Here is a 21,361-nt window from a genome sequence, read left to right as displayed (position 1 = left end):
TTTTTTTTAAGGCAAAAAAAATGTAGGGCTAGTTAATGACGTCTAGCATAATTTATTGAAAAAAAGATGTACACTGCACCGAAAAAAAAAAAAAGAAGAAAAAATCTGACCACCCTGAATAATTTTTGATCTATTGAACGGATATTCATGTTTGAGGGTGAGACTTCAAGTATCTTAATTAGTGCAGACGATATTTTAAGTCACAAAAATCAGACTGAAAAAATAGTTCCTGAGAAATCTAATTTTAAGTATCTGACTTTTTCGAAATTCATTTACTCAGGAACTATTCGACCGATTTCTCTCAGATTTTGTATTTTTCCATGTAAAATTACATAATTTAAAATGGTGTCAAAACTTGTATACTTTGCAATTCAAAATTTTTTCAACCATTATTGAATGAAAAATTATAAATATTTACTAAAAGTTATTTTTGGCATGGAATTATCTTTGGATTTATCAACGAATTTTATAATTGTGTGCAAAAACTTTTCAATTCGCTTAAGAAGTTCTCGAGATATAGAGAAATACCCAAAAATTAAAATCAACGTCACGGGTTCTAAACTTAGGAGCACTTTTCTGACCAAACTATTTGGACCATATTTCCCAGATTGCAGCAACCTCCTACATTTTGGATGTCATTTGTTTAAAAGTAATTTTGTAATAATAATTTTTTCATTAATTTTAAAAAATATAATTAATTAAAAAATAATAAGAAAAAAATTATATTTGTAAGGAAAGCAAATTTTTGCATTGCAAGATGATTCCATCCTTATTCGAAATTGCGTTGTTTAAAGCTACTATTTCAAATAGAAATAGTTGTTCGGATTTTAATTTTTTTTCTTGGTTAGTTTATTATCAAAATTTCACAAAACGTTTTATTATCATTTATAAACTATTTCGTAGTATTCGTTTAATTACCTAAAGCCTTAGGCCACAGCGTCATATAAAAATAAAACATTAGTAGAATATTAATGATAATAAAGTGTAAATTTCAGAATATTGAACTACATTAATGGCTTTATATGAATTTTTAAATGAATGTAGGCTAAACGGGAAAAGTTGCCCCGGCCCCTTGAGGACGTCCCGCACAGGTTAAATTGCAAATTTCACTATATTGAACTACGCTAATGGTGGACAGGTTTGTTGATAAAATTCTTCTAATTTTAAAGTTACTATATATTCAATTTACTGTTACAAATATGCATAAATAATTCTCTCAAATGTTGAAAGAATTATTATTGTTTATAAAACATGCAAGTATATAGTTAATGAATTTTTCAACAGATAAAGCTCAGACTAAAGGGGGAAAAAAGGCCAGTTTTGTTTTATTTCATAAATTTTATTATTATCTTTTATTATTCGGCAATTGTTTTCTTTTAGCCTTCTGCAACCTGTTATCTAGTTGTATTCTTTCCGTCGCAATATTCATGTTTCCATTTATTTCTGAAAAAGATAATAAAAACGATTTCAGTATTAAGATCTTAAATATTTCGTAATATTTCATTTAAAGAAAGTATAGTTTTCTTAGAAAAATAGAAGTTAAGAAAACAATGAATATTTCAGCTTCGATAGATATATTGTTTTTTTGATTTCTACTTCTTCTAACAAAACAATATTGTCTTTAATATTGCAGTTTCATAACTATATTTTTAAATATTCAATGGGAGAATGATGCAATGAATAAGGAACATAGCAATGGGAGAAGAATGCAAAGTTATTAAAATGGTAAATAGGAATCTACAAAGTAAAAGGGAGGAATTAGTAATTAATAGGAATATCGTATATAATCACTTAACCGACAAATCATATCACTGACACGATTATTTAGTCAACATCTCTCTTCACCGACACGATCAATTCGTCGAAAGCTCACTTCACCGACACGATCTATTTGACGTTAACTCATTTCACTGCCTCTATCACTTCACCGACATAATCATTTCGCCGACTGCTCTCTTCACCAACACTAATCATTTCGTCGACTGCTCTCATCACCGACGCGATCATTTCTCCGAAAGTTCACTTCATTGTCTCGATCACATCGACAAAAACTCATTTCACCGACTCGTCCACTTTACCCTGAGTGCCAAATGCCTTCGCTTTCGGTCGGATGGTTTAGAAGTCTATAAACGTTAACTCATATATATATATATATATATATATATAGTAAAATATTTATTATGAGTGCTTTTATAAATATATGTAATAAAAATGCAAAAAAGTAGAAAATACCTACTCTGTCATAAATTCCAGATCAAACTTGGTATCCGAGAAAATTCATTTTTATCGTAAAATATAATACTGTAATTTTTTCATTTATTTAATAAGAATGATTCAGTAATTTTATGGTAATTATTGCTGTTAAAAATTACGGTGTGTCAGATTTTTTGTTTCATAACATGTTTCAGTAAAAATTAAATTTACGATAAAAAGTACCGCACCTTGAGTGGTATTTTCTTTACCACATTTTGATCCAGAATATTCTCCTGTGTTCTAATTACCTTTCATTTTGATTTATTAAGTAGTCATGCACATATGATTGCTAACAAATAATAAATAAATTTAAAAAAAAACGAATAAATGCTAGCACATATGTTTGCTAACAAATAATAAATAAATTTTAAAAAAAACGAATAAATGCTAGCACATATGTTTGCTAAGACAGTAACATATATATTTAACAAACACATATGATTGTTCAAATATATATGTTACTGTGAATGACCAAAATTAGTAGTTATTGACTTCCACAAGTGAATGTCCTTAATATATACTAGGTCTAGTTGAGTGCCCCTGCCCGGTATATATTTGTCCGATATACCCTACACCAGGGGTCGCCAAACTTTTTTGATCATCGACCCCTATATAATTTTTTGAAATCTCCATCGACCCCCACAAAAGTAATTTTCTGTTAATTAAAATAAAACTCTATTAGATACTGTGCTTGTACATTTATTTTATGATTTTAAACATTTATTAAAGTAATAGTACTCTGTGTAACAATAGTTTTATGAAAAATATATTAATATTGAAATTTAAATNTATATATATATAAGGACATTCTAACTTTTTTTTAACTAAGTATATTATTTTAAAGAATTGAAACGCATTTTTCCGAAAATAAAAACTAGTGCCGTATTGGCTGATTGGCTGAAATGAACCATCTTTGTATTGCTAATTTCCCCGGCTAATTTCATTCTTAGCGTTAATAAACCGAAAGACTTTCGGCAAAATATTGAAAATGCCAAAAGTTCAAATTAATATTTCACAAAATTGTGTTTAAAGCCATAGAAATTATTTTCGTTATTCTCCATCTAGTGTTTGTTCAACAAAAATTAATACATATAAATTTGAAGACAAAATAGAGTGCGCAAAAAAAAGAAGGAAAAAAAAAAGATTACCCTGAATAACTTTTGGTCTAATAATAGGATATTTACTTTCTAGGATTCAATATTAATGGTTCGAAAGGATAACCTCAAATATGCTAGTTAATTATTGCAAACGATATTTTAAATTACAAAATCAGACACAAAAACGTACTTTTTCTGAATAAACATAATTTTTTTTCGACGGATTCGAATTTTTGACATTTAATATAAAAATTCTAGAGTTATGGTTAAATACGCAAAAAGTAAGATAATTAACATTAAAGGGTCCAGTTTTGGACCATGTTTCCCATATTGTGATTAGTGGCTACCCCCTATATTTCAGGAGTTGGCAATTTGAATCATCCGTCAAAAAAAAAGTTATGTTTATTCAGAAAAAGTACGTTTTTGTTTCCGATTTCGTAACCTAAAATATCATCTGTACTAATTTTATTAGCATATTTCAGGTCATCCTCCCCAACGATTAAGATTGAACCCTACAACGTGAAGATCCGATCATTAGATCAAAAGTAATAAAGTTTTGTATAATCATAAAACTTTAATAAGTTTAAACTTATTGTGAAAAATGTTAAGGTTCAATAACATACTATGTTTGCAATAGCTACTTATAAAATATTTCTAATTTGTTTTTAAAAAAAAGATATCTTAGTTTTTAGTACCCTTACCCGCTCTGGTGATTGTATGTCATCTGTTTACTGTCAATTTTCTGTGATATTGATTGTTATTATAATCAAAACTTACCGCAATTATTTTCGTCTGTTCTGTCAGAGCAATCATAATCACCGTCACACACATAATCTTTTGACACACATCTATACACGTCGCACATTATTTGGCGCTCACTGTCACAAGTGTTTTTTCCGCAGTCATGCTCATCTCTGCCGTCTCTACAGTCACGATCACCGTCACATCTGAAATTGGAGTGAATGCATTGTTGGCCACCGCAGTAGAAACCTCTACAGCGCCTCCTAGCTAAAACAAACAGAAATGTATTTAGTGGCATATCATTATAGATTAAATTCATAAATTAATTACTCAAGGATGTAAATAAGCTTTAATTACATTAGAATAAGTGAATATTTAGTTAGTAGGGTGTACTGTTTAATGGTATGTTAGGGAAAATCTTGCAAATAAGTCCCGATGACTCTTAAATCACATGCAAAAAGGGAAACATTAGTAATTACAATTGGTTCATTAAAAAGGTCGAGGGAAAAATATGGTTCTCACAGTTCGGTTTAAGGAAAATCTTAAAATGTTCATTCTTGCATACTTACGATCTAAATATAGAAATGAAAGAGGTGGATGCGAACAATAAAGTGCGAGGAAGCACTTAGTTTTGAGACTAAATTTAGAAGAATAATTTAGATGAAGAAATAACATAAAAAGATTGGTTAAAACATTTTACGTTACACGAACACGCACACCCACACATACAATACACACTCCTAGAAGAGAGAAAGCCTCAGCACGGATCAATTTAGTAGTCCGACGTAACAAACATAAACTGCGCAGTAAATGAAAAATAAGAAAACTGCGTTCGGGCTACTAAGGTATTGCAGTGGAGGTAAATACGAAAGATATCATTACGTTTGGACTACTAAAGGATCAAATTATATAAACCCGTGCTGAGGACTTCTCTTTTCTAGAATTTATTGGAATAAATCGCATTTGTTTTAGGGGTTGAGGATAACTTAGCGTAACTAATTTGTGACACTGTGCTCACGCTAATATTATACTGTTGTGACACTGGGGTTCAATAAATGGCACAATATAAACTTGGATGATTATGTGATAGTTAACCGTGGAAGGACATCAGTGGCTTTCCTCTGCGAGGCCAAAACAAATAAAAGAGCTATCTTAGATGTGCTTACGTAATAATATTGAATTAGTATTTCCCTCGTCTTCTTTATTATATGTTAAAAATAACTACTTGTATGGATATTTTCAAGGCAAATATCATTTGAAAATATGAAAACCTAACCAAACGTAAACCGATTCATAGATTAGACTCATGCAAAAATATATTTCCAGTAATTAAAAAAACTGTTGTATTTTTTCAATGAAAAGTAATTCATGTCTATTTATTCAACGGCATGTGACCATTTTTTAGAGATTCCCTCTTGCTATATTTGCATTGAATCTACCATGTTTAGTTTCGATTGAAAAGTCGTTATTAATTATCACAATTTCTTAGCCGCCAACACATTTTAGGGCATAAGGCTAAGACAAAAGGCTTTGGCATACTTAGCAACATTTTATTACAATAAATAGCCAAATCATGTTTTCCTTGGTGAAGTATATTCTATATGTCACTTGCATTTATGATTTTACAACGGAAGGTTAGAACAATACCTCCTAGAAAAGAGAAAGCCTCAGCATGGGTCACCATAAACAAGAAATTTGATCCTTTAGTAGCCTGAACTTAGGGACATCTTTCTTATTTTTCATTTATTGTACAGTTTATGTCCGTTAAGTCGGACTATTAAATTGATCCGTGCTGAGGCCTTCTTCCTTCTAGGAGGTGTTGGTTAGGCTCTGTTGGGATATGTCCATTAACTTTCCGAGTTGCACTTTCCTTTCCGCCATTGTAAATTTGTATTTCTGAAACTTTTCTTCTTTTTTTAAAAAAAATATTTAGCCTCTCGAACCAGAAATTTTTGTTATAATAATAAATAAAAGTTCATAGTTATTAATAACGATTTTCATTGTATTTTATTTTCAGTTAATTTTGAATGCAAATTTAATTATTATTCTGTAATTATATACAGCAAGTTTCGTTATAGGAGTTCATCCAAATCTACAAAAACTGAAATACTGTCACCCTTGTACCAATCACCTATATATTTATCGGTTTTTATATTAGGTTAAACAACTGAGTATAATTCATTTGTAAGTATTAATCAGCATCTTCTACTCTCTGTACTTAAGCAATTGCTTTTCAATCCATCAAGGCTTGAAGTTCGATAAATAACGGTGTCATATTTAATAATAATGGTTTTATTTAATAATAGTTAATAATAAACATAATATAAGCACTGATTTGTGAGATAGAATATAATAAAGAAAATAAATTACTGCAATTTTCTTCATCTGAAAGATCTTCGCATTGAGATATTCCATCGCAGACTTGCTGTTTACGAACGTGTTGACCGTTTCTGCACCTGTGGTAGAGGCCTCTTTCGTAGACGCAGTCGTTTTCATCCGTTCCATCTGAGCAGTCTCTGTCACCATCACACACCCATCTACCGGGAATACATTCTCCATCACTGCATTTGTACTGATCTGATCGACAAGTGTAGTTATCTGATGGGGAAAAAAATGCTTTATACCATCTTACTAATACATTGAATGCCATTCATCTATGAGTAAGATGGTATGTATAATGTGGTCTGTAGTTGCTTCATGAAGGAGAAAAAATGCTTTATACCATCTTACTAATACAATGAATGTCATTCATCTATGAGTAAGATGGTATGTATTATGTGGTCTGTAGTTGCTTCATGAAGAAGAAAAAAGAATGCTTTATACCATCTTACTAATCCATTGAATGCCATTCATCTATGAGTAAGATGGTATGTATTATGTGGTCTGTAGTTGCTTCACGAAGAAAAAAAATTCTTTGTACCATCTTACTAATACAATGAATGTCATTCATCTATGAGTAAGATGGTATGTATAATGCGGTCTGTAGTTGCTTCATGAGGGGAAAAAATATCTCATACCATCTTACTAATACAATGAATGTCATTCATCTATGAGTAAGATGGTATGTATTATGTGGTCTGTAGTTGCTTCATGAAGAAAAAAAAATGCTTGTGATAACGCTTAAGTTTCAGCGTAAACAAGGCCCGATTTGACATAAAGTCTGAGAGGCCCAGACCTAGAGCTTCCACACTTCTGAGCCCGCCTAAATGTTTCAATTTTTTCTCCTTGTGTAATTTTCAAATTATTCTGATGTCAATAATATTCTGGAATTAGACCAGTTCCTCTGTCACTAATAAAGGCTTATTACGAAAATAATTAGGCGTAAGCTGGAAATAGTTCTAAAAGTCATAACTATGGCCCTATATGGATATCTGCCTCCTCCCCCAAGGGGACAAACCTCACTATATGATTTCATATAGTGAGATTTGTTACGTTTTTTTCTGTCATTGCTATGCAACTACTTAAAGTATTAAATCCTATGTATTCATTTCGGCTAATCGCATGTGTTCAAAACCAAATCGATAGGACTAACATTTAAGAATTTATAAAAATTATAAAAGTTTTATGTATAAAAAGTACAAATTTTGTACTTATACATGTATTTAGGTTTCTGGCATAGCTATCTAGACAAGAGAGGTATTGCTTTTTTATTTATTCGCTTACTCTTAATGCAATGAAACCAAAAGAAAGTCGATAAAGGTAAACATTCCGAAGCAATAATGATCATATGCACAAAAAAAAAGCAAAATATTTTACTTTTTATATTCCTAACTTCCCTTCATACTCTTAACTCTCATAACTTCTAAATTGTTAGTCCTATAGACTTCGTAGAGTTTTTGGAGCTTTTAAAGCTGTTTCATTAATTATATATTTTTATTTTCTAATACTTACTATCAATTTCATGATGTTACTATTAACTATATATTTATCTCTATTATACTCTTTATAAATTGAATAAGCTTCTCAAAGTTACGCGGTTTTCCTACTCTCCAAACATTTATTCTCCCGTTATCATGGTATCTACAAATTGTGATTTTTCTTCTCGCCAGAATATTCCCATTTCTTACTAAAACGCACCGCTTTGTGGGAAAAAGTAATATTTTTAGTAACCAAGGAAACAGAAAGGGAAAATGGGTGAGAGCGGAAAATTCGTTAGACCTTGAGACGACCATTTTATTTACAAAGAATATGGATGGTTGACTGAATGTAAACAATAACAAGCTACCTAAAAGCGGAAGAAATTTAGCAAACTTCCGGTGTATTCCTCCGCTTATCTTATTGCTTCTGGGGCGATGTATGAACAGGCTTAATATTCCGAGAAGTTTTATTATTGTAATTTGTGAATAAATTTAAGCATAATTTTACCATTCTTAAGAATTTCCTATAAGTTACGAATTCTAACTGGTTGTGAGTCTAAAGGAAATTTAAGAAAATTAATTTTAGAACATAAATAAAGTGTAAGGTTTGCCATCTTTTGAGTGTTATGCCTTGTTTGACTATATTTATGTAAAATATCACCGTTTGATATTTTTAGAATTGCATGCTTGTGAAGTGTTTCGAATTCATTTGTTGTTTGCTTTGTTGAAGTTTAATTTGAAAGAATGCGTTATATTTTAAACACTATTAGTATAATAGTATTTGTTGTCATCCCTTTTCAAGTTTAAGCTTAAAAATCAATCGGAAGTAGCAACCTGGAAGTCTTAAGACGAATATTAACCCGTAGTGCCATCTGTGCTTAGTTTTACAAGCTCAACCATTCATAGTATGGTTCATAGTTTGTCTATTGAAAGAACTCCCCACACCAGATAGTCTAAGGCTGTCTGCTGCTATGGAAAAATCGCATTTCCAAGAGAGAAGCTCTTATACCCCATTTTTTTTCCTTTCTCTCGCCGATCGAAAAACCCACCTTCGCAACCATATTCACCGCCACTGCTCCAGACGAAGACTTCTTTCTATAGACAAACAGTAACTTCTGTCTAACTCCATTTTTGTTTTGCCATCCCTGTCATTGTTACTGATGAAGGTGGACCCATGTGACAACGAAACCGGTACAGGTTTCAATTGAAATCAAAAGATATCAAAAGATCTATCAAAAGATATTTTTAAGCGTTACTTTTAATGAAATTTGAACTATACCTTCTTTTGCTTCTTTATTTTTAATTTTTTTTCTAATAATTTTGATAAATAAATGTGGTGATTTGTGGAGCAAGGGAGGAAAAAATACAATTGTGGCGTCACTGCTGTATGTATCATTATTTCTTGTGAAGCGAACTGAAGTGGTCCCGATCTTCACAGTATAAATGTTGGGACACGAATTTGATACTTGCTTTTCTCTAAACAGCTGTATGTAACGAGAACACGCAGGGTGTGTAGAATCTGTTTTGTTTAGCTTAAATAAATGTTTTCTTTAGATATTTGCACGAGTCTTGTTTCCTGAACACAGGTTAATTCCAGAATTTGTGTCTAGATGAAACTACAACAATAATTAATTTAACAATTAGACTTAACAAATTTAATAAAGAAGGAAAATAAGTATAACAGCGACATCGATAGCGGAGAACTGCCTACACGCAGCGTTACAGAACAAAGACAGACAAAATTAAATAGTTATAAAGAAAAGAATAGTCAATTAAATATTTCGGGACTTTTCCCTTGCAGACAATCTGGCACCTTTCAACGAGGAAGTAGATGGTTTCGGGGATGATGGTCAATAACTACTACATATATATAATTAGGTTTCTATTTAATCCTATTGAAGATATTACCATCGTTTTTTTCTTTAGCTATTATGTATTTCTCTATTTGTTATAATGATATATTTTAATCAATAAACATTTTTAAATTATATACATAATATGTTTAAACATTTATGTAGAGTAATAAAAACTATTTTGGATAAAAACCTAATATTCTTTGAAAACCAAAACTGAATCTGCAGTTTGTCTAAAGTGAGAACTCCCCCTGCCACAAAATCTGACGATGTCTGCTGCTATGGAAACAAGAATAGTGCATTTCAGGGAGGGTAGCTTCTCTTTACTCTAGGACTAACACAGTAGACCAAAGAAAAATATTCCCTCTCTCTCTCCCATCCGAGCCAAAACCTGTCCTAAACAATGACCCCACACCCCTACTTGGAATAGTTATACCTCATTACCATAGTCACAGCCACGGGTCCAGAGGAATGGCTAGGGGAGTTCTTACTTTAGACCAGGGGTCGCCAAACTTTTTTGATCATCGACCCCTATATAATTTTTCGAAATCCCCATCGACCCCCACAAAAGTAATTTTCTGTTAATTAAAATAAAACTCTATTAGATACTGTGTTTGTACATTTATTTTATGATTTTAAACATTTATTAAAGTAATAGTACATTGTGTAACAATAGTTTTATGAAAAATATATTAATATTGAAATTTAAATACCTTATTATTAAATAATAAGTAATTATGCATAAGTAGATATAATAAGTAAAGTAACTAAAGATTTACTGCTTCTTGATCAATGAGATGGGTGTGCCTGGTGTTTTTTTGCAAGGTTCGCTATATTGGGTTCAAAATTGGTCAATTTTAATTTTCGTCAAAATTGGTCAATTTTGTAATTTTCGTAAAAAAATACAAAGTGTGCTATAGTTTTGTCGCGGGCTGTACTAATCCATATTATTAATGCTTACCTTCTTTTTTGTGCATTGATAATTAAAATTGATATCTAAACCAAACGAATGGTTTTATCGAAACAATAACTAATTATCCAAAACTATAAAAGTTTTAATAATGACACTGCAAATATTCAACACAGTTTGCAAAGATAGCTGAAACTGCGTATGATATTTGCATTTGTAACGTCAATGCTCGTCACACGTGACATTTGGACAAGCGCACATATGCATATGACTTATAAACTGCGCTGAGTTCGTGCCACTGCGCGGTGGTACGTAAATACTTGTTTCACCCCAATAAATATACGTTTATTAATTTATGTTTTATAAAGAAACTGATATTGAGTCAATTATAAAAAAAATTCACAAATTTTACATACTTAATTAGGTATGTGTGATTTGCGTATTGAGAACTGTTTTTTTTCTCGATCCACAATCGACCCTTCCGATTCGGATCGACCCCCATTCGCCCCCCTGTCTCAGATCGACCCCCGCTTTTGTTAAATAGACCCCTGGGGGTCTATATAGACCACTTTGGCGACCTCTGCTTTAGACAAACGATGTGTGCAGCTCATGCAAAGCTCAAGAACAATGATAAATACTGTCACTAGTCGAGAATAGCCACATGATTCTACCGACTTGAATACAATGGATTTTTCCGTTTGGTTTATATTGGAAACAAAAAGTCTTTCATAAATCTTATAGGACTGCATTAAATATGATAGAATTATTTCTAGTCAAATTATAAATGAATGAATTGCATTTACCCTTACATTATTTTTTGCTTCACAAACATGGCGACTCAATCGGCAAATTACACAATTACAAATTAGTTTGACAATTTCGCTTTTATCATTGGGGTGGCCTTCATCCCTATAACGCATAAGTACAAAGAAAATTCAAAATATTACCACAGTTGATTTCATCTGTTCCGTTATTGCAATCAAGGTAACCATCACAAAGGAATGAGTTCGCAAAGCAATTGATGCCACATATGAAATATTGTTCTTGGTTGCACCATGTCATGTAATCTCTGTAATCCTCCGTTGAATTGTCGATGCTGTTGGAGATATCGCACGTAAAATAGACGTGAAAGCACGTGTTTCTGTCGTGGCACAACACTCCCTTGCACGAAGAGACATCTGAAATTTAAAAAAAAAATGGAGGGAACTACAATGGGATGCCTGCAAGTGACGTAGAATGGGTATTTCGATTCTCATTGGTTATTGAAATTAAGCATTTGTTTACAGTAGCAACTGTTCTTTTCGAGTAAGCCAAGTCTCTCAATTATCAATTCTCTTAAGTGACACATTCTATATTCTTTCACAGAGATTTTAATTTCTTCATTATAAATTTTTTGCTTAACACAAGGATAGGCACGAAGCCTTGCAGAACATAAACAAACTATGCATCGAAGTTGCCATGTACACAAAGCGAAAATATACCACGGTTACAATAAAATATATGAGCAAATAATAAATATAAGTCAAGTGAAAGACGTTGCCGAGATAGAATTATACTTTAAAGAATTCGATGAGTGATACGGCGTTCAATTTAATTAATTTCACTTTAATTAACATTCCAATTTATGATAAGAAATTTAGCTCGACTTAAACACGCCATCTTGTTTATAAACAATCAGCTGGCACTGAGATCATTTTTTTTTATTTCCAATGAGCTGAACAATCAGTCTTGCCGATGAGCAGACCTAGTGCGTTCTCCAGAAGTGGTATCCATTCTTTCAGGACCACCACAATGGGTGAGATACCGTTGTCCACGTTAATTTGGATGTCTAGTTTCTGCCACACTAGATGGCAGCACCGAGACTCCATTTAGATGATAAAGTGCACTAGGAATTTAATTTTACCGGAAGTGCCAAAGAGCCAATAAGGCACTCCAGGGATCTTTTACATGCCGCATAATCATACGACATGGCCGCTCTGAGATCATAGGTCACGTATCTGTGTAACAGTGATCCTCTTTTACTCGAGTTGCAAGTACCTAACTGAAACTCGAGAAGAGGTGAATCAGATTGTAATTGGATTACCTCTAAGCAACGTCACGCATATGTGTGGAACCTGATGGTTGATTTCCGAATTGGCAAATGCCCCGATTTACTAACATCACTTGCACGCATCCAATTTGCTTTGTCCTTTCCAGAAATGTATAAATAAATTGGTAATATGTTTTGCTTTCATTTCATCATAAACGGTTTTTCCTCACTTCTATATACTGTTTTTGAAAGCTCTGTCTTTACAGAAAGAATATCTTTATTTTATAAAAATCGTTGAACAGTCGGCCCAATTTTGAGTTTATGTCTATTAATGTTCAACTCTGTAGCCTTGTAATTTTGAACCCAATCCAGAAGACAAGGGAACTACTGGATCAAATATTTTGTGAAATTTGCCTTCGTGGAGGACATTTTGATTAAACTAATCCGAATTTGTGTTACATGGAAAAGAAAACCACGAAAACCTACCTCGATTAGCCTGACGACAGGAACAGTCTAACCCGTAATCCGTCTAAAACTAAGGATATTCTACGTCAGTCCTGTGGTGGGTACGTTGCCACGTGCGGAATTTGTATCAACCACCCATCGCTGGGTTTCGAACACGGATCACCTCATTGAGAAACGAGCCATCTATACCCTAAGCCACCACGGAGCGAAATAGCGTTTTAAAGTTTCCAATTTCACAACTCGATTCTTAAGTCTCAGGGCAGTTCAAGACTTTTAGGTTAAGTTTAGCATAATTTAGCCGTGGCCCTTTACGCCAATTCTAAAAAAGGCACAAAACGTTAACGTTAAAAGCCTCAGTTATGTGACAGTAAAGAGCGTTCGTGATCTAATTTTTTAATATTTAAAAAGTTATTCTAACGCTGCATTATCTAAGCTCATAAAAATTTGGTAAAAAAAAGAGATTTTGAAAATTTTCTTCTAGGTGTATAAACCACTTTTAAAAAAGTTTAATAACTTTTAAAATATATATGTTAGTTGTCCGTTCTGAGCTCAGATAATTATTTACTTTCTAGCTTCGCCTCAAGTGCAAAGCACTTAAAAAAAAAAAGAAGTTAAATATTCATTAAAGATAATCTGAACCTTAGTCAAAATCATTTGAAAACACGAATTGTTTAGTATATTCCCGTACTATAACGCCGTCCGTTTTATTGTTTATCTTCCCTTTTGTTAACATATTTGGTATGAATTTAATTTTTTAGAATTTTCACTTGTTTTTATAGCTTATTTTTTCCATATGTTTATTTTAAAACGAGTTACTTTCTTATTTTAGAAAAAATGTTCATAAGTTTGCGTCACTATGGCTACCGTTATCAGGAATGATCCCTAATATAGTGAATGACGAAAAGGCGAATTAGAGAGAGAAGTCAGCGTAATGACAACCACTTTTTTTTAGTTAAATTTGAGCTAAGTTTCTCTATACATAAGTTAGAATGTTAATTAACGATTAGCTAATTAAATATAGAGCCGTATCGTACATCGAATTAGTTGAATTATAATTCTTTCTCGTCAATTTTTTTTTTCTTACTTCACTTAGATTTATTATTTGTTTATGTATTTTATTGTAACCGTGACATATTTTTGCTTTTTGTGTGTCTGGCAACTTCATTGCATAATTAGTTTGTTTATGATCCACAGGGCTCTGCCTTTGGTCAAGTCTCTGTGTAAATATGTCGTGAAAGAATTGAAATCTTTGTGAAAGAATCTTTGTGAAAGAATTTAGAATGTGTCACGTAAGAGAATTGATACTTGACGGGTTTGGCTTACTCGAAATAGAATGGAAAGAACAGTTGCTAATTTAAACAAATACCACACTACGTCACTTGCAGGTATTGGATACTTCCAACTCGAGAAGAAATGACGTGATTATGCCTAACATGTGATTTAAATCTATGATATATGATTTGATTATCCCTAACCATGTGATTTTTTTAATTGGATATAAGCGACATCACGCTTAAGTATCGAACCTGATTGGCTTCTGTATCGACAAATATCACGATTTACCCACGATGACGTTCTTTGCAGGTATATACAATTGACGGGTATTTAAAAACTAAAATATTAATTATCCTTATTACACAACTAAAAGCCTACGTATGCAGACATGAACATGAAATGACTAACTTTTATTTCTGTAGATGTTTAATAGCATAGAAGAAAATAAATTGACGCCATTTAGTATTCGAATGAAACTAATCAATTGGCGATATCCAAAGTATGGTAATATTGGTGCTTTCGAACTCGAAATTAATTCACAAATAGTGTAATGGTGTGCTTGGTTTACGATTCCTCCATTATTGGTGTTTAGATTTGACATATCTCTTAAAAGTCTACATAAACATTTAATCTGGTGCTAACTTAAAATAAAATGTTCCTTAACACACTCCTTTGAATTGTTCAACTCAAATCGAAGACATTCAATACCACGCTTTTAAAGGTGCATAAAATAAATAGTTTCAGTAATAATTCAGTTCTCTACGCAAATTGTAATGTTTCCTTACCAAACTCAAAACTCACTTTAAAAAAACACCCTCCAGAATAATTTGAAAACGCGGCTTAGCATTATGTTGCAAAAATCCTTTTAAATTGTCAATGGTTAATTTTGCCCACGGCTTGCACCGACAAAGTGCTGATGTAAAATATCCTCAGTGCTAGACGAAACATGGGTTAGAGTCCTCTGTTCGTTAGGCTAACCGTGGGAGATTTTCCTCCCCATGTAACGCAAATGTAGATTAGTTCCGTCATAAATTCCTCCATGAAGGCAATTTTCTCCCCAATACTTGATCTAGGAAATCCCTTGCCTTCTGGAATGAGTTCAAAATTACTCTAGAGAACGGAGTTGAACATTAATAGTCGTAAACTCATAATTGGGTTGGCTGTTCAACGACGGTGACAAAATTGTCTAATGTAGAGCCGAGGTGGCTCGGGGGAGAGGATAGAGCACTCACCTCCTAATGAAGTGACCAGAGTTCGAATCCCAGTGATGGCTGGACGATAAGAATTCCGCACACGCTTTGCACCGACCACAGTGTTGACGTAAAATATACTCAGTGGTAGATGAATCATGGATTAGAGTCCCCTTACCATCGGGCTAACCGTGGCAGGTATTCGTGGTTTTTCTCGCTATGTAACGCAAATATGGGTTAATTTCCTCAAGAAAGTCCTCAACGAAGACTAGTTTCTCCCAATACTTGATCCAGGAGTTCCCATGTCTTCTGGATTGAGTTCAAAATTACAAGGCCACGGATTTGAATATTGGTAGTCGTGAACTCAAAATTGGGTTGGCTGTTCAACGACGATTATAAAATAAAATATTAAATTGTAAATGTTAAATTTTCGAATGATTCAATGAAAAGAAAATTTGATATTTTTTCGGGGGGGGGGGACAAACTAAATACATTCTTACGAACATTGAATGACAAAGATCTAAATATAGGTTCCCATTTGAAATGGAAATAATCAAAAAACTATATCCGCATGTAAAAAATGACTCACCACTCACTGAATCGTCAGCTTTGAAAGGTGCAACTAATAAACTAAACAGGAGAATAACAAATATCATAATGAACATTTTTTCCAATAAAATGTTTCGCAGTATGTTTTAAAATAGAATGATCTGATAAATAATCACGTGGTATGAAGAGGAAGCCATGGTGTATGATTATTTCCGCTGTTTAGAAACTGGAGAAAGTAATTATTTCCGGATTTTTTTTTTATTACGGCGTTACTCAATGAAACTTAGTTCTCCGAATTAAATTATTACTTTAATAGTGCATAGTATATGGTTTTTTTTTTTTTCAACATTTCGAATAAACTTCTGTAAAAGTTTTTTTTAAAAAAACTTTTCTTCATATATATGTATTTAGTTTTTTTTAGTTTTATTTAAAAAAAATTATTAAATCTAATAATATATAAAAATCTGTATTTAGTTTTTTAAAAAAAAAAAAAACGAATTCACCACTTTTACTTGATTTGAAACTTTCCGTAAAGTGACTGCGAACACTCGTACCAATGAGACTGACATACCCAGTGTTTGGTAATGATACGTCTTCATATATATGTAAACTGTTTGTTTTTAATGATGAAACTAACCCGCAATTGCGTTTCATAGAGGAAAACCACGAAAATCTCCCACGGTTAGCCTAACGTCAAGGAGACTCTAACCCAGGGGTCGCCAAACTTTTTCGATCTTCGACCCCTATATAAATTTTCGAAATCTCCATCGACCCCCACAAAAGTAATTTTCTGNCAATTGCGTTACATAGAGAAAACCACGAAAATCTCCCACGGTTAGCCTAACGTCAAGGAGACTCTAACCCATGAAATATCTACCACTGAGGATATTTTCCGTCTGCTCTGAGGTCGATGTTAACAGGGTGAGAAATTCGTATCGACCAGCCATCGTTGGGATTAAAATCCGGGACACATCATTGGGAGGTGAGCTACCACCATGGCTGGCTCCCCCCTTCATATCAAATCTTTTTCAAAAATAAAGGTTCCAAAAAGTACATACACTAAGAGAATGCCAGTCAATATTAAAGAACCGAAAATGCATGAAAGCACGAATCACTTATGAGGAAGACGAAATAAAAAACATCTAAAATTCATCTGCTGAAATTTGAAAGAGATTCTAATAGTCAGCTTTCGACCACTCAACTCTTAACAAAATACTGGAACCATATTTTTTAAGGGACGGAAATCCAAATACGTCAACAACAAAAAATAATAATCTATGTTTAGTCAAAAAAAACATTGTGATTTATAATATCGTCTGTACTAATCCATCAGTATAGTCAGGATTAGGTCTTCGAATTAATAACACCGCATCTTGACATTTGAAGAGCTAATCATAACATCATAAGTCATTGAAAGTGTTCCGTAGACCAATAGTTTCCAAATGGTGTTCGCGAAACCTAAGAATTCCGTGGAAGGGACATGATTTCAAATCAGCAAACATTAATAGAAAAGGTAAACACCACTACAGCTATCCAAGTTTTCATCCCTTAATGTTAATTTTACTTTATGCGTATTTCGTTATAGCTCAAGAACTTAATAAGCGAATTGAAAACAAACAAAAATATTCACACAATTATAAAATTCGTTTATTCAAAGATAATTCGATGCAAAAAATTTTTTAGTGAATAGTTATTATTTTTTGTTACATTATTTAATAATGGTTTTAGAAAAAATTTTGAACTGTACAGCATATAAATTTTTACATAATTTTACAAGGCAAAATTTGAGCAAAATAGGTCGAATAGTTCCCGAGAAATCAAATTTTAAACATATGACTTTCTTATGCTTATTTTTAGCATGGAATAAAACGAATTTTATAATTGTGTGCAATTATTTTTTCAATTCGCTAAAAAAATTCTCGCGATATAGCGAAATACGCAAAAGGTAAAATTCACATTAAGGTGTCCAAACTTAGGAGAGCTCTCCTGATCAAACTAATGGGCCCATGTTTCCCAAATTGCTACTAGCCGAGCCATTAAGATCGAATCCTAAGATCTGATCATTAGATCAAAAGCTATTCAGGGTGGTCCAGTTTTTTTTTGACGCACTGTGCCTTTGAAGTATCTACCACTTGCCATTAAGAGTCACGCATACAGTAAATTTACCATCATGATCTATAATATTAAATATTTTTTTATTCAATTAAATGCTCAAAATGCTTCAATTTCTGTCAGAAGAATGTTTCTGAAGGAGTATTTACATACCTAAATTGATCTCTATTGAGCACGTTTTCTTGTTTAATACTAAGAATTATTGGTCCAAGGACTTCCATCATTTAAGAAATAATTCCTAATTCCAGTGTTCAATTCTATCGAAATATTTCTCGTAAATTTCTTTCCTAATTCTTTGGGAGTATAATTAACATTTCGTTTAGGCTGTTTGTTCCACTACATTCAACCCAATATACCAGAATAACTTTAATAACGTGAGGAAAATCTTTGCAAGCTCGCTGTTTGCGTAATTCGTGGCGAAAATCGGCATAGTAAAGAGAAAAAAATCTTACTTTGGAAAAGGAAAAATAAAGCACCTTTTAAACACCAACGATAAAAGCACTTTTAAGCATTTTTTTTTTTAAACTACGCACCCTTGAGTGATAGAATACTTTTTTCCAGGAGGTATACTGAATTAAAAATGCTGATTTTCTTTAAAAATATTACAATACATTTTCACCATAAGCGCCTCAATTACTGCTTCAAATTTAATATGAAAACTTATGGTGCAGTAATAATTAAACCTTTAAAGTTTAATAAAGCTAACTAAACTAGAAAACCACACCGAACAAGTTTATTGCAATAAAATAATGTACAAATTAATACAGATGTTCAACATCACAACTACTGCTTTTCTACATTCAACAGTATTTCTATTTTTACAATTCAGTTTTGTTACACAAAACCACAGAACACGTTTTTTTAAACTATTTAAATGCAGTTTCTTCTTTTTAAAATCTATAAGTATATTTAAAGAGTACAGCAAGATAGAAAAAAAAATAATAAACACACAGAAAAAATGGATTACTCTTTAAAATCTAGGATGCTGTCAAAAATTTTATGACAAGTGTGCACTTTCACAGACCCCGATAAGCAAAAACTTTGAAATTTAAAGTCCACTTAAAAATGCAAACAAATTTAAATATGCAATAAATTAGGAGTTTGTTAAAAAATTTAGCTCATATAAAAAGTCTAATAGTAAAGTTTAAAAAAATCGTTTCAGATTTGGTCAATGTCATACATTTTATCAAGAAAGTAACAAAAACACTATCGAAAACTAACAAATCACAGCTAAGGAAGGCAGCACTGAAAACATCAAAAAACTTATTTTATTGTGGAAGGAAATAGGGGGGAGTTGAAAGACTATTATTGGAAACATCTTTAAGTTTCATCAAGTAATGAAATTGGCTTTTGCTCCTGCCTTCCTCTCTAGTATTTTAATTTTCAACAGCATTTTTGCTTCGTCGTGTAAATATTAATTTGGAACTCTTACTGTTTTTTTGTTTTTTACTTCACTTTGTATCTAAAAATATACATTAAGGGTAGTCATTTCCAATACAAATTTCATGAAGATCAACACTCAGAGTATGAAAAATTATAAGAAATTGAAGATATCGTTAATCTGAATGCAAAAAATAAATACAGTATTCTCTCAATATCTCAAAATTGAAGGGATGCTAAAAAAAATTTTGAGACACTGAGTTTTATGAGATAAGAAGTTCAGAACTAAGTAACTTCATAAAAAGTAGAAAAATATATTCTAAAATATTACTCTAAAAATTAGAATCATGACATGTGAAAAGAACTACTGATAAATATGGATTTAATGACAATTGACTATAAGTCTAAATACAACAATGATAATTTTATTTTTATAAGTAAGAATTATGCATTAAATAGAAAAGAATTGATTTACAATAAGCTTTGAGAAGAAACTCTGACATAGGAATTCATATTAAAATTAGGTAAACATATAATGTCAAGGGAAATGTTTTTCTTTCCCTTCACATAACAGGGTTTTCGAGATATCGAGAGTATATTGTACTAAAAATTAGAGGTTATTCAAATATCAGAAGAAAAAAAATTTTACAAGTAATCGTAAGACCCTATTAAAGAATTTTTCTTTTGTTTCTAAATGCAAAGAAAAATTCTTTAACAAAAAAAACTTGTTACATTAATTTATGAATATAAACAAAAAAGTAGAACATTTCAAATGCACTATCAGAAATATAATTTGATTGGTACATGCATAGTTAGTGCTAAACATGCATTAAAGGAATTTCACATTAAAAAAATCCACTAAATTAAGTTAAGAAATTAAATTTATAATGAAAAATGGTAGAGTGTGAGGACAAATGCAAAGTTACACCACCATCAAAACTATTTAAAAAATAAAATACAATATAAAATTATGATTCAAAGATACCTTTTGAAACAATTTAACTATTCAGTGTGATTAAAAAGTATGATCTGCAGTAATAAGTGTCACTGATCCTAGACACATTACTTTCATAGCAAAACCACTCATTCACTATGTAAAAAAGCATCTTGAAATTACTCATTTGAGCTATTTCTATATTTGAACAAAATTGTATGAAATCTAACATTTAAAAATTAAGATGAATAAAATATGTATAATGGTTTAATACACTTAAATACAGAACTCTTAAATGAGGAAGGAATGCAAACACTGATGTTTCCATCGAATGCTAAAGGTTGAAACAATTTTGCACTTATCATTTATCAGAAATATAGTAAAATTAGCTTTCAAATTTGGCACAATGTACACGTTATTATTGTGTAAAGTGCATTATTATGTTTTATTTTATTCAATATCCTAAGTTCTAAAGTGGAAAACTATTTAATTCTCAAAATTGTACAATTTACATAATGTGTCAATTAATTCAATAGCAAAAATTCAAAATTTAAAAAAAAAATCAATTTTTCAAATATGCTAGATACACTGCATTTTGATTTGTTTAACATCGAAATTTTAAAATTAAAAATATTTCCATAAATGAAAAATTTAAACAATTATTTGTTACAAAAAAAATCAGTTATTTTAATTTGAATTTTCAGTTTCTGAGATGG

General features: G+C 31.6%; 1 protein-coding gene across 2 annotated transcripts; it reads right to left on the bottom strand.

Moving 5' to 3' along the window:
* Positions 1–1,297: 1,297 nt before the first annotated feature.
* On the bottom strand, positions 1,298–16,389 carry LOC107447799 (very low-density lipoprotein receptor). Of its 2 annotated transcripts, none has more exons than XM_016062827.3 (5): positions 16,260–16,389; positions 11,659–11,889; positions 6,462–6,689; positions 4,128–4,358; positions 1,298–1,443 (listed from the first exon to the last, which is right to left on the bottom strand). In XM_016062827.3, the coding sequence occupies exons 1-5, from the start codon at positions 16,333–16,335 to the stop codon at positions 1,346–1,348; spliced, it is 864 nt and encodes a 287-aa protein (XP_015918313.2). In that variant the 5' UTR covers positions 16,336–16,389; the 3' UTR covers positions 1,298–1,345. The 2 variants fall into 2 exon arrangements, with proteins under 2 accessions (XP_015918313.2, XP_015918335.2); XM_016062849.3 differs by having other exon boundaries at positions 11,662–11,889.
* Positions 16,390–21,361: the final 4,972 nt, after the last annotated feature.

This window comes from Parasteatoda tepidariorum, chromosome 10 (assembly GCF_043381705.1).
Source record: "Parasteatoda tepidariorum isolate YZ-2023 chromosome 10, CAS_Ptep_4.0, whole genome shotgun sequence".
Classification (NCBI taxonomy): domain Eukaryota; kingdom Metazoa; phylum Arthropoda; class Arachnida; order Araneae; family Theridiidae; genus Parasteatoda; species Parasteatoda tepidariorum.
The sequence above is the reverse complement of the archived record's forward strand: the minus strand, read 5'-3'. Positions and strand labels throughout refer to the sequence as shown.

Bases quoted from the DNA above. Each gene is read 5' to 3' on its own strand.
- LOC107447799 (XM_016062827.3), bottom strand. From the start codon at position 16,335: ATGTTCATTATGATATTTGTTATTCTCCTGTTTAGTTTATTAGTTGCA. The intron at 11,890-16,259 runs GTGAGTCATTTT...TTTAAATTTCAG, and splicing joins AGCTGACGATTCAGTGAGTG to ATGTCTCTTCGTGCAAGGGA. The intron at 1,444-4,127 runs GTAAGTTTTGAT...TATCTTTTTCAG, and splicing joins AACAGACGAAAATAATTGCG to AAATAAATGGAAACATGAAT.